At 42.4% G+C, this 14539-nt stretch overlaps 2 protein-coding genes across 2 annotated transcripts; one reads left to right on the plus strand and one right to left on the minus strand.

Annotated features, from left to right (window-relative positions):
* Positions 1-259: 259 nt before the first annotated feature.
* fut10 (fucosyltransferase 10) lies at positions 260-8947 on the plus strand. The gene is made up of 4 exons (XM_029646884.2): positions 260-518; positions 1205-1484; positions 6989-7824; positions 8184-8947. Exons 1-4 carry the CDS (start codon positions 411-413, stop codon positions 8406-8408), a joined length of 1449 nt encoding a protein of 482 aa, XP_029502744.1. The 5' UTR covers positions 260-410; the 3' UTR covers positions 8409-8947.
* Positions 8948-12517: 3570 nt separating this feature from the next.
* On the minus strand, positions 12518-13566 carry LOC115128841 (CD209 antigen-like protein C). The gene has a single exon (XM_029658965.2). It carries the CDS (start codon positions 13476-13478, stop codon positions 12837-12839), a length of 642 nt encoding a protein of 213 aa, XP_029514825.1. The 5' UTR covers positions 13479-13566; the 3' UTR covers positions 12518-12836.
* Positions 13567-14539: the final 973 nt, after the last annotated feature.

A 14539-nucleotide genomic window follows, 5' to 3' on the forward strand; every position in this document is an offset into this window, starting at 1 on the left:
CATTGGGAAGGCAGATAAAGCATTTTTTTTTAAGCAATCATTTTTGAATATGAAAACACAGATTCCTACTCATTACTCAACATGCCTAATATAGCCTAGCCTACATTACTTTTGTTTTGAGCCGATTTCTCGAGTGGATTTTGAACCGGGCACGTGGCTCACACCCAGGAGGCAGCCCGGTTCCAAAACGAATGCTATCATTTTTCAAACCGTTGATAACCCAGGCCAGATAATCGAATCCCCTCATTGTCAACACAAATATGGAAAATGGCCGCGTGCATCTCCGCTACTTCAAAACAAGCTATTCACTATTAACAATACAATTAAACAATTTTAAATAATTTTTAGAAACGCCACTGAACAGGGGGACATTTGAATATGAGTTTTAGCAAGTAGTTTTTCCCTGCGTGATGCTCAATAGTCGAAAGATGGCAAGACTTTCAATAGTTTCTTTGAGGAAACTTTTTGTTTTCTTCCTCTGCCTATCAGCTGTACTTTTCCTTCTGATTACTCTGCAGGTATTTATCGTTACAGTGACATGAACGAAAAGTATCGAGGTCGAACAGAAACACTGTCAGTTGTACACGACAGTAGTGACCTTTTCACGCCAATGGTTTCCACCGTTGTGAAATGTATCAATTTTTCTCCAGAGCTCTAGGAGTGCTTACATTGTGTCTTCAAGAACGTGGCACCATATATAATAACAAACGCTTTGCACGCACACATTTGCATATAGAGAGTTGTGTTGATTAATATATTTTGTTTGCGGGCAGAAACGCAATATATTCCATCCCCAATCTCTGTTCCTAGGTCTGTTTGGTCTATCTGACTAATACTGGGATGAAAACTAGAATCTCTTTCACCTCTGGTATTTCCTTATCTTTTCCCACCTGGTTAACCATCTCAATCCCATATCAGTAACTGGTATATTCCAGAATGCATGGAATTAGATGTCTATTGGTATTTTAAACTCATTAATTTAGCTATACATGCATTATTGTATGTATTATCATCATACTTTTGTGGGGTTTTACTGTCAGGCTGCATGTGTGTGTTTATGCTGAGGTGCATGCTATTACATGCATTGCACATCTTCATGAAAATGGAATCGTTCAAAATCCATATACTTCCTAAACAGTGTGGTGTCAAAAAGGTGGTCTACATTTCCCAAAAGATACTATATATATTTTCTGTCTTTGCATAGGTGGTGGTGGAGCTTGGTCAGTTTGAAAGGACAGTACACATCCTCCCTCCAAGGGACCTACACGAGTCAGGCTGGAGACATCGTTTACATGGCAGCGGACTGTTGGCCAGTGAGAGAACCTCCCCTGGGGGTCCAGAGGGCCAGTACCCTTACATTGTATGGTGGTCCCCACTAACAGGAGAGATTGGCCGACTAGGAGAGTGTGGGACAAACAAGTGCTTCTTCACCATCAACAGGACCCTCTACTCTCACCCATCTACACAGGCATTCCTTTTCTATGGTGAGACTTTTAATTTTTTATTCATTTGTTGAAACTATAGGAACAGCTGACAATTAGAAAATGTACAATGTATGGGCCTGTATAGTTCCTGAAGTTAAGTGTAAATCATTATCTTAACTTGTTATGGTGTTTGATATAGATTCATTGTTTGTTTTCATGATACTTAGCCTAGTTGACAAGAGGCTTGAAGGAGGACAAAATGTAGTACATTGTTACAGGCAAGTGAAAACTGATTCGGCCATCTTTGTTGTGGTGTAATCATCTACATGGATGGTTTGTTATACCATTAGCATCCTCTGATTCTTCAATGGATGTCATACGGGACAGTCAGGATGGAACCAGGTTTTTTGATTTGAGTAAACATAATCAAATGTACACTAGAGGGAGCCATTGTTGTGTGGGTCCAAGCTGAAGAGAAGGCCCTGGTATTGCAGCTGTAAGTAACTCTGTTGGTTCAACTGTTTCCAAGTGATATAGTTTACCCTAGAGCACCTTATTGTGAAACAGTGATTGGTGATAGATAATAGTTGCATATCCTTTAGGCCTGCCTTATGTGTATAGCATTAAAAACTCTTGATGGAATTGCAATGCAGTTTAATGTATGTTCAGAGTCACATTTGGTTCTTACCTCTTACCTTGGTTCTAACCATCATTTTCTTAGAGTGAACTATAGAGTTATATGTATCCATTTGCATTGTGTACATACATATGCTTATTATTGCAGTAATATTAACCTTCTCATTGAGGATTTCTGATATACAGGACCAATCAAAAGTTTGAACACACCTACTCATTCCAGGGTTTTTCTTTATTTGTACTATTTTCTACATTGTAGAATAATAGTGAAGACAACAAAGCTATGAAATAACACATATAGAATCATGTAGTAACCAAAAAAGTGTTAAACAAATCAAAATATATTTTATATTTGAGATCTTTTAAAGTAGCCACCCTTTGACAGCTTTGCAGACTCTTGTGTCATTCTCCCAACCAGCTTCATGACGAATGCTTTTCCAACAGTCTTGAGAGACTTGTTGACTGCTTTTCCTTCACTCTGCGGTTCAACTCATCCCAAACCATCTCAATTGGGTTTGCGGTCGGGTGATTGTGGAGGCCAGGTCATCTGATGCTGTACTCCATCACTCTCCTTCTTGGTCAAATAGCCTTTACACAGCCTGGAGGTGTGGTTTGGGTCATTGTCCTGTTGAAAAACAAATTATTGTCCCACTAAGCGCAAACCAGATGGGATGGCGTTCGCTACATAATTCTGTGGTAGCCATGCTGGTTAAGTGTGCCTTGAATTCTAAATAAATCACAGACAGTGTCACCAGCAAGGCACCATTACACCACCTCTTCCATGCTTCATGGTGGGAACCACATATACAGCGATAATCTGTTAATCTACTCTGCGTCTCACAAAGACATGGCGGTTGGAACCAAAAATCTCCAATTTGGACTTATCAGAGCAAAGGACAGATTTCCACAGGTATAATGTCCATTGCTTGTGTTTCTTGGCCCAAGCAAGTATCTTCTTATTGTTGTCCTTTAGTAGTGGTTTGTTTGCAGCAATTCGACCATGGCCAGTCTCCTATAAACAGTTCGTGTTGAGATGTGTCTGTTACTTATTTGGGCTGCAATTTCTGAGGTACAGTTAACTCCAATGAACTTATCAAATAAAATGTTATTCGTCACATGATTCGAAGACAACAGGTGTAGACCTTACTGTGAAATGCTTACTTATAAGCCCTTAACCAGTTCCAGAAATATACTTACAAATATTAAATATATAATCAATAATAATAAAATATTTACTAAATAAACTAAAGTAAAAAATATCTCATCAATCAAAAAGTAACACAAAACATTTACATAACAGTAACGAGGCTCTATACAGGTGTACCGGTACTGAGTCAATATGCAGGGGTACAAGTTGGTCAAGGTAATTTGTAACGTGACTATGCATAGATAATAAACAGCGAGTAGCAGTAGTGTCAAAACAAAGGGGGGTCAATGTAAATAGTCCCAGTGGCCATTTTATTAGTTTAGTGGTTCAGCAGTCTTATGGCTTGGGGATAGAAGCTGTTTAGGAGCCTTTTGGTCCAAGACTTGGCACTCTGGTACCGCTTGCTGTGCGGTAGCAGAGAGAACAGTCTATGACTAGGGTGAATGGACTTTTGGAAAAATATGTAGGCCTTCCTCTGACACCGCCTAGTATATAGGTCCTGGATGTCAGGAAGCTTGGCCCCAGTGATGTGGGGCGGCAGGGTAGTGGTTAGAGCGTTGGACTAGTAACCGGAAGGTTGCAAGTTCAAACCCCCGAGCTGACAAGGTACAAATCTGTCGTTCTGCCCCTGAATGTTAACCCACTGTTCCTAGGCCGTCATTGAAAATAAGAATTTGTTCTTAACTGACTTGCCTAGTTAAATAAAGGTAAAATAAAAAATAAATGTACTTGGCCGTACGCACTACCCTCTGTTGCGCCATTTGATTAGTTTAGTTGTTCAGCAGTTGCCATACCTGGCGGTGATGCAACCGGTCAGGATGCTCTCTATGGTGCAACTTTTTGAGGATCTGGGGACCCATCCCAAATCTTTTCAGTCTCCTGAGGGGGAAAATGTGTTGTCGTGGCCTCTTCACAACTGTCTTGGTGTGTTTTGACCATGATAGTTTTTTGGTGATGTGGACACCAAGGAACTTGAAACTCTCGACCCACTTCACTTCAGTCCCGTCTATGTTCGGCCCTCCTTTTCCAATAGTCCACGATCAGCTCCTTTGTCTTGCTCACATTGAGAGGTTGTTGTCCTGGCACCACACTGTCAGGTCTCTGACCTCTTCCCTATAGGCGGTCTCATCGTTGTCAGTGATCAGGCCTACCACTTTTGTGTCATCAGCGAACTGGTGTTGGAGTCGTGCTTGGCCATGCAGTCATGGGTGAACAGGTAGTACAGGAGGGGACTAAGCACGCACCCCTGAGGTGCCCAAGTGTTGAGGATCAGCATGGCAGATGTGTTGTTGTTTACCCTTACCACCTAGGGGCGGCACATCAGGAAGTCCAGGATCCAGTTGCAGAGGGAGGTGTTTAGTCCCAGAGTCCTTAGCTTAGTGATGATCTTGGTGGGCACAATGGTGTTGAATGCTGAGCTGTAGTCAATGAATAGCATTCTCACATTCTCACACATCCTTTTGTCCAGGTGGGAAAAGGCAGTGTGGAGTGCAATTGAGATTGGGTCATCTGTGTATCTGTTGGGGCGGTATGCGAATTGGAGTGCGTCTAGGGTTTCTGGCATGATGGATGTGAGCCATGACCAGCCTTTCAAAGCACTTCATGGCTACCGACGTAATCATTTAGGCAGGTTACCTTCACTTTTTTGGGCACAGGAACTATGGTGGTCTGTTTGAAACAGGGAGAGGTTGAAAATGTCAGTGAAGGTACTTGCCAGTTGGTCTGCGCATGCTCGGAGTACACATCCTGGTAATCCGTCTGGCCCCGCAGCTTTGTAAATGTTGACCTGTTTAAAGGTCTTGCTCACATCAGCTATGGAGAGCGTGATCACACATAAAAGGCATTTAGCTCGTCTGGTAGGCTTGCATCACTGGGCAGCTCGCCGTCTGGGTTTCCCTTCGTAGTCCGTAATAGTTTGCAAGCCCTGCCACATCCGACGAGTGTCAGAGCCGGTGTAGTAGGGTTCAATCTTAGTCCTGTGTTGACCTTTTGCCTGTTTGATAGTTCGTCTGAGGGCGTAGTGGGATTTCTTATAAGCGTCCGGATAAGTGTCCCATTCCTTGAAAGCGGCAGCTCTAGCCTTTAGCTCGGTACGGACGTTGCCTGTAATCCATAGCTTTTGGTTGGGAAATGTCATCAATGTACTTATTGATAAACCCGGTGACTGAGGTGGTATACTCCTCAATGCCATTGAATGAATCCCTGAACATATTCCTGTCTGTGCTTGCCAAACAGTCCTGTAGTGTATCATCTGCTTCATCTGACCACTTCCTTATTGAGTGAGTCACTGGTACTTCCTTCTTGTAAGCAGGAATCAGGAGAATCGAATTATGGTCAGATTTGCCAAATGGAGGGCGACGGAGAGCTTTGTATGCATCTCTGTGTGTGGAGTGAAGGTGGTCTTGAGTCATTTTTTTCCTCTGGTTGCACATGTGACATGCTGGTAGAAATGAGGTAAAACTGATTTGTTTGCCTGTATTAAAGTCCCCGGCCACCATGAGTGGTCTTAGCGCCAGCATCGGTTTGTGGTGGTAAATAGATGGCTATGAATAATATAGATATTGTGGTCTACAGCTTATCATGAGGTACTCTACCTCAGGCGACTAGTACCTTGAGACTTCCTTAATGTTAGACATCGCGCACAAGCTGTTGTTGACAAATAGACACATCTTATCAGACGTAGCTGCTCTGTCCTGCCGAAACACGGAGAAGCCAGACAGCTCTGTATTATCCACATCGTCTCTGTGAAACATAAGGTATTACAGTTTTAATGTCCCCTTAGTCTTAATCGTAGATCATCCAGTTTGTTTTCCAATGATTGTACGTTGGCTAATAATTCATTCGCCAACAAATTCTCACAAGGCACCCAGACCTCCACCCTCTGTATTTCCATCTTCACGCAAATTACGGAGATTTGGGCTTGGTCTCTGGGGAATTTTATTTAAAACTAAAATATTTAACCGCTTGTTTGTAGGTGACCAAATACTTATTTTCCCCCATAATTGGCAAATTAATGAATAAAAAATCCTACAATGTGATTTTCTGGATTTTCTTTCTCATTTTGTCTGTCATAGTTGAAGTGTACCTATGATGAAAATTACAGGCCTCTCTCATCTTTTTAAGTGGGAGAACTTGCACAATTGGTGGCTGATTAAATACTTTTTTGCCCCACTGTATGTCTTATTAGAGTATATTAACAGCTGCTCCTTAACAGCTTCTACCCCCAAGCCATTAGACTGCTGAACAATTCATCAAATGGCCACCCAGACTATTTACATTGACCCCCCCCACCTACATTCATAGTCACTTTACCCCTACCCCCCTGTATATAGCCTTATTTCATGTTTTACTATTTCGTGAACTGTATTATTGGTTAAGGGTTTGTAAGTAAGCATTTCACGGTAAGGTCTGTGACGAATAGAATTTGATTTGATAATAACCTTCTCATTGAGGATTTCCTATATATATCGACAGCCTAGAAGAGGACAGAAGTGCACCCGATTTAAGAAGATATCCGAGACACATTGATTTGAACATTTCTGATGACAACAAAATACCTGGCATCTCCTATTATAAACACTGCAAGGCAGAACGACATACAACTGTTACTTCATCATTGTTCAGATCCCAGAGTAATATGTCTGTCATCTTAGACAAGGAAGAATATAAAACATATAAGCAAAATGGTCAGCATTGCATTCGATGTGCTGACCTTTCACATTCAAGACATATAATCTCTATACTAATGTTTCCCCTTTCCAACCATCTTGAATCAAACCAGGCACCGATTTCAGCATTGAGAGTCTTCCTCTGCCGAGGAGAGAGCACCACCAGTGGGCCTTGTTTCACGAGGAGTCGCCCAAAAACAACTACAAGCTCTTCCACGAGCCCGTCATCACCCTCTTTAACCACACGGCCACTTTCAGCCAGCACTCCCAGCTGCCCCTCACCTCCCAGTACCTGGAGAACCTGGAGGTCCTGACCTCCCAGACCTACCTGGTGTCCCTCAACCAGAAGAACGAGCTGAGGAAAACACTAGCCCCGGTGGTGTACGTCCAGTCAGACTGCGACCCTCCGTCGGACCGGGACGCCTATGTGAGTGAGTTAATGAAGCACATCAGGGTTGATTCCTATGGACAATGCCTCCACAACAAAGACCTGCCTTCCCATCTGAGGGACTCGATTGCCATGGAGGAGCAGGCCTTCTACCAGATCCTGGCCCAGTACAAATTCATTCTGGCCTTTGAGAACGCCGTCTGTGACGACTACATCACCGAGAAACTATGGAGGCCTCTCAAGCTTGGGGTGGTTCCTGTGTATTACGGTGCTCCCAATGTTCGGCAATGGCTGCCGAGCAACAGTAGTGCGGTGGTAGTCGACCCAGACGAGCCCCCTGAAAAACTGGCTCTGTATCTGAAAAGACTAGATGAGGACGACGAGGAGTATGCCACTTATCTGGAGTGGAAGTTGAAGCGTGAAGTCTCCAACCTGGAGTTGGTAAAGGAGCTGAAGGAACGCCCATGGGGTGTCCAGGATCTGACACAGGAGAACTACATAGATGTGTTTGAGTGCATGGTGTGCAGCAGGGTGTGGGAGAACATCGACAGACAGAAAAAGGTAACAAGAACTGAACTGTTTTATTTGTGACATCTGATGATAAGGTTACTAATTCCTTTTGACTACAATTTACTTGGTGTGTCAATGGTTTTGACAATATGATTAGTTTGACTGTAAATTGTTGATTATACAGAATCTTAATTTGGATCCCCATTAGCTGACTCCATCGTGACAGCTAGTTATCCCATGGTCCATACACACAATAAAAAATACATTCGGCTTTAAATTATTAACATTACAAGACTGTAACACAATATTGTGTTAATAATAATAATATTCAAGCTAGTATGAAATAGACCTGCACCAGTATTGTGTTTTTCTAGTGTGCCAATATAGTAACATTTCTGCTTCCCAAACAGGGCCTTGTTCCTAAAATCTGGCAAGCAGAGGGAAACCACCTAAAGTGTCCACTTCCGAGGGTATTTGACTTTGCTTCAGGCCCTAGAAAGCGGACATCTTTGCGAGGAATTTGGACGGCCAGTTACGAGCAGTCCAAGAAAGAGGCTAGGGCATTGCGTCACTTGGCTGAGAGGAACAAGAATTTCACTGTGGAGCAGTACTGGAAGGAAGTATTCACTGACTAAAACCCTACTAATACTAAAACACTATAATTCACATAGAAAGGACCCTTGTTGTGATACAGTGTAATTTTTCTATGGCCACCCAGTCCTTTGGTGGTGGTGTGTCAAAGTTCAGAAGCACTATGAAAAAGAGAATGGTCCACATATGATGACTAATGGTTGAACATGACAATCACACAATAACCTTTGATCAATATATTTCATATCTTTAATGTTTCAAAAGCTTGCTGTATAGCTATTGAAATCAACCATAGTTTTGACGACCAAAAAATAAAAAAAATGTGATTGATTCTAAAAGTGAGAGAATGTCTGGTCTTTCTAACGAAACCTTCCTTAATCTTCCTTCAACCAAATTCCTTCAGGAGTCTACACCTCTGTCACGTTCAGGAATTACCATACAGCTTTTATCTTGTTTTTATTATGTTTTTACGTTAACTTTGCATTGCATTTTTTAAACTATTAAAACGGTCATAAGAACACATTTACTTTCCATGTTCTATACTGAACAAAAATACCTTAAATAAAGGTGGATCAGAAAACCAGTATATGGTGTGACCACCATTTGCCTCAGACATCTCCTTTGCATACAGTGTCTACGGAAAGTATTCAGACCCCTTGACTTTTTCCACATTTTGTTACGTTACGGTGTTGCTGATTGTGTTGATGGTTATTGGAGGGAACTTGAACACGCTGTTGTACACAACGACCCAGAGTATCCTCAATGGGTGACATGTCTGAGTATGCAGGCCATGGAAGAACTGGGACATTTTTAGCTTCCAGGAATTGTGTACAGATCCTTTCGACATTGGGCCATGCATTATCATGCTGAAACATGAGGTGATGGAGGCAGATGAATGGCACGACAATGGGCCTCAGGATCTCTTCATGGTATCTCTGTGCATTCAAATTGCCATCGATAAAATGCAATTGTGTTTGTTGTCCGTAGCATTAGCAAGATGGCGCCGACTGATGGCGCCGATCATTTCTTACACTGTTAGCGCAGAAAATGTTAATACATACAGCCAAGATATCAGAGTGACGTCAACTTACCAACATTTCAACCAGGAATATGACCTTCTAGGACAATGGATCTAATCCCAGAGGCCGACCCAAAACAACGTCGCCACAGAAGAGGTAGATGGAGCAGCCTCCTGGTCTGACTTCATAGGCGTGCACACCACCCACCGCTTGCGATTATATTACTTGCCAATATCCAGTCTCTAGACAACAAGGTAGACATAATTAGGGCAAGGATTGCTTTCCAGAGAGACATCAGAGATTGTAAAATTATCTGTTTCACGGAAACATGGCTCTCTCGGGATATGTTGTCCGAGTGACAAGAATTATTCAACTCTGGTTTGACGAATCGGCTTCAAGATTGTTTTGAACACGCGGACTGGGAAATGTTCCGGGCAGCCTCAGAGAATAACATTGAATTATACAATGGTTCGGTGAGTGAGTTTATAAGGAAGTGCATTGGCGATAATGTGACTATTAACCTACCCTAACCAGAAACCATGGATAGATGGCGGCATTTGCGCGAAACACCGCATTTAACCATAGAAAGATGACTGGGAATATGTCCAAATACAAACAGTAGTTATTCCCTCCGCAAGGTAATCAAATAAGCAAAATGTCGGTATCGGGACAAAGTGGAGTCACAATACAACGGCTCAGATACAAGACATGTGGCAGGGTCTACAGGCAATCACGGACTACAAAAAGAAAACCAGCCACGTCACGGACATCAATATCTTGCTTCCGGACAAACTAAACACCTTCTTTGCCTGCTTTGAGGATAATACAGTGCCACAGACGCTGCCCACTACCAAGGACTGCGGGCTCCCCCTCTCCTTCTCTGTGGCCGACGTGATAAGACATTTAAACGTGTTATCCCTTGCAAGGCTGCCGGCCCAGACGGAATCCCTAGCCGCGTCCTCAGAGCATGCGCAGACCAGCTGGCTGGTGTGTTTACGGACATATTCAATCTCTCCCTATCCCAGTCTGCTGTCCCCACATGCTTCAAGATGGCCACCATTGTCCCTGTACCCAAGAAGGCAAAGATAACTGGACTAAATGACGATCGCCACGCTGCACTCACTTCTGTCATCATAAAGTGCTTCAAGGATCATATCACCTCCACCTTACCTGCCACCCTAGACCCAATTCAATTTGCATACCGCCCCAATATGTCCACAGACGATTCAATCGCCATCACACTGCACACTGCCCTATCCCATCTGGACATTAGGAATACCTATGTAAGAATGCTGTTCATTGACTACAGCTCAGCATTCAACACCATAGTACCCTCCAAGCATATCATTAAGCTTGAGGCCCTGGGTCTCAACCCCACCTTGTGTAATTGTGTCCTGGACTTTCTGACGGGCCGCCCCCAGGTGATGAAGGTAGGAAACAACATCTCCACTTTGCTGATCCTCAACACTGGGGCCCCACAAGGGTGGGTGCTCAGCCCCCTCCTGTACTCCCTGTTCACCCATGACTGCGTGGCCATGCACACCTAAAACTCAATCATCAAGTTTGCAGACGACACAACAGTAGTGGGCTTGATTACCAACGATGACGAGACAGTCTACAGGGAGGAGGTGAGGGCACTCGGAGTGTGGTGTCAGGAAAACAACCTCTCATTCAATGTTAAAAAAACAAAGAAGATGATTGTGGGCTTCAGGAAACAGCAGAGGGAGCACCCCCTATCCACATCAACGGGACAGCAGTGGAGAAGGTAGAAAGTTTAAGTTCCCCAGCGTACACATCACTGACAAACTGAAAAGGTCCACCCACACAGACAGTGAGGTGAAGAAGGTGTAACAGCGCCTCTTCAACCTCAGGAGGCTGAAGAAATGTGGCTTGTTACCTAAAAACCTCACAAACTTTTACAGATCCACAATTGAGAGCATCCTGTCGGGCTGTGTCCACGCCTGGTACGGCAACTGCACCAATCTCAACCGCAAGGCTCTCCAGAGGGTGGTATGGTCTGCACAATGCATCACTGGGGGCAAACTACCTGCCCGCCAGGACACCAACAGCACCCGATGTGACAGGAAGGCCTTAAAGATCATCAAGAACAACAACCACCCGAGCCACTGCCTGTTCACCCCATTACATCCAGAAGGCGAGGTCAGTACAGTTGCATCAAAGCTGGGACCGAGAGACAGAAAAATAGCTTCTATCTCAAGGCCATCAAGACTGTTACACAGCCATCACTGACACAGAGAGGCTGCTGCCTACACACAGACTCGAAATCATTGGCCACTTTAATAAATGGATCACTAGTCACTTTAAAAATGCCACTTTAATAATGTAAACGTATCTTACATACTCATCTCATGTATATACTGTATTTTATACCATCTATTGGATCTTGCCTATGCCGCTCAGTCATCGCTCATCCATATATTTATATCTACATATTCTTATTCCATCCCTTTAGATTTGTGTGCATTAGGTAGTTGTGGAATTGTTAGATTACTTGTTAAATATTACTGCACTGTCGGAACTAGAAGCACAAGCATTTCGCTAAACTCGCTTTAACATCTCCTAACCATATGTTTGTGACCAATAAAATTTGATTTATGCCTGCCCATACCATACCACCCCCGCCACCATGGGGCACTCTGTTCACAACGTTGACATCAGCAAACCGCTCGCCCACACAACACCATACATGTGGACTGCGGTTGTAAGGCCGGTTGGAATGTACTGTCGAATTCTCTAAAACGACATTGGAGGCTGCTTATGAAAGAGAAATCAACATGAAATTATCTGGCAACAGCTCTGTTGGACATTCCTGAGGTCAGCATACAATTTCTTCAATTGTGTTGTGTGAGAAAACTGCACATTTTAGAGTGGCCTTTTATTGTCCCCAGCACAAGGCGCACCTGTGTAATGATCGTGCTGTTAAAGCAGCTTCTTGATATGCCACAACTGTCAGGTGGATGGATTATCTTGGCAAAGGAGAAATGCTCACTAACAGGGATGTAAACAAATTTGTGCACAAAATTTGAGCGAAATAAGCTTTTTGTGCATATGGACAATTTCTGGAATCTTTTTTTTTTCAGCTCATGAAACATGGGACCAACACTTTTTACATGTTGCGTTTATATTTTTTGTAAAGTTTATTTAATTAGCAGAAAGTATACCTTATTTATGTACAGCATTAATGGAAGCAAAATGAACAATAACATTTTACAATATTACTATTACAGTAACTTCAAATCAATGGATAACTAAAACTTAAAGTAATTTATCGAATGATATGTACATCATTGTGTGAAATTATAACTGCGTGTGTGTTTGTGTGCGTGCGTGGGTCTGTTTGTGTGTGCCTTTCTCTCCCTAGTCTAATGCAGCGTACTATTTTACCATAGATAGTCCTTTTTCAACAGCAGTGCAGAGAGAGGACCTATGATCCTATTTCTCACAGATCCCTTTATTTTTAATGGAACACTTCTCATCATTCCACAACCCTGAACGATTCCAGATCACCCCACAGTCTTGGTCTGTTCCATTGTTGCTGTTGGGCTGCCCTCTATCCCAATTCGCTGTGGTCAGTGGTGTACCATCCACCCATTTCCAGGTCCCTTCAGTAACTGAGTCAGTAAGACCAATCCAGACATTATTTTTTGTTTGGTATAATCCATTGATAAATACCTGTTCCTCTTTGCTGTTTATGATCACCAGATCTGCTCCAAACTCTTGGCATTCTTCACTGCTCTGAGTCCAGGTTTTTTTCTCATTGGTGATGTAGTAACAGCTGAATTCAAACTCCCTCCAGCCTTCTGGACAGCGTCTCCCTTTAATCTTCTTGTTCAGGTGTTCTTTCTCCTTCTGTAGCTGGTCTCTCTCTTTAGTCAGGTTGTTGTAACTGGTCGATTGGTTTCTCTGGTAGACAGACAGGCTTATGATCCCAGCCAGTAGGAGAACGCACAGCAGCCCCAGACACACTGCAGCAGCTCTGGAGGGTCTCTTCCACCTCTGGAAATATATTGCTCCTTCTCTTGGGCTGGCCTTGAAGGAACTTGAATTGGCATATGTATTTTCATCATTGTCCATCTTGACACACTTCTGCTCAAATACAGTTAACTTCAACTGTTACTTCAGCTCTTACTGTAAGTCTAGTTCTGAGTCATCCTCAGTAATAGTGGACAGGAAACAGGAAATGTACAGTTCCTCAGTGCATGAAAACGCATATTTTTCATAGAAATGCTGTTGGGTAAATACAACCACTCTCAAATTCAAAGACTGAGTCCATGACGTCGACTAGCTTGTTTTAATGTATATTTAAACAAAGTTGTTTATTTACTTTGTATCTTCCTCTTCAGTCATGATAGGGTTTAAACATGATAGGGTTAAACATGATAGGGTTAAACATGATAGGGTTAAACATGATAGGGTTAAACATGATAGGGTTTAAACATGATAGGGTTTAAACATGATAGGGTTAAACATGATAGGGTTAAACATGATAGGGTTAAACATGATAGGGTTAAACATGATAGGGTTAAACATGATAGGGTTAAACATGATAGGGTTTAAACATGATAGGGTTTAAACATGATAGGGTTAAACATGATAGGGTTTAAACATGATAGGGTTTAAACATGATAGGGTTTAAACATGATAGGGTTAAACATGATAGGGTTTAAACATGATAGGGTTTAAACATGATAGGGTTAAACATGATAGGGTTAAACATGATAGGGTTAAACATGATAGGGTTAAACATGATAGGGTTAAACATGATAGGGTTAAACATGATAGGGTTAAACATGATAGGGTTAAACATGATAGGGTTTAAACATGATAGGGTTAAACATGATAGGGTTAAACATGATAGGGTTAAACATGATAGGGTTAAACATGATAGGGTTTAAACATGATAGGGTTTAAACATGATAGGGTTAAACATGATAGGTTTAAACATGTTTAAACATGATAGGGTTTAAACATGATAGGGTTTAAACATGATAGGTTTAAACATGATAGGGTTAAACATGATAGGGTTTAAACATGATTAAACATGATAGGGTTTAAACATGATAGGGTTAAACATGATAGGGTTAAACATGTTTAAACATGATAGGGTTTAAACATGGGTTAAACATGATAGGGTT

The sequence above is a fragment of the Oncorhynchus nerka genome, linkage group LG4 (assembly GCF_034236695.1).
Source record: "Oncorhynchus nerka isolate Pitt River linkage group LG4, Oner_Uvic_2.0, whole genome shotgun sequence".
Classification (NCBI taxonomy): domain Eukaryota; kingdom Metazoa; phylum Chordata; class Actinopteri; order Salmoniformes; family Salmonidae; genus Oncorhynchus; species Oncorhynchus nerka.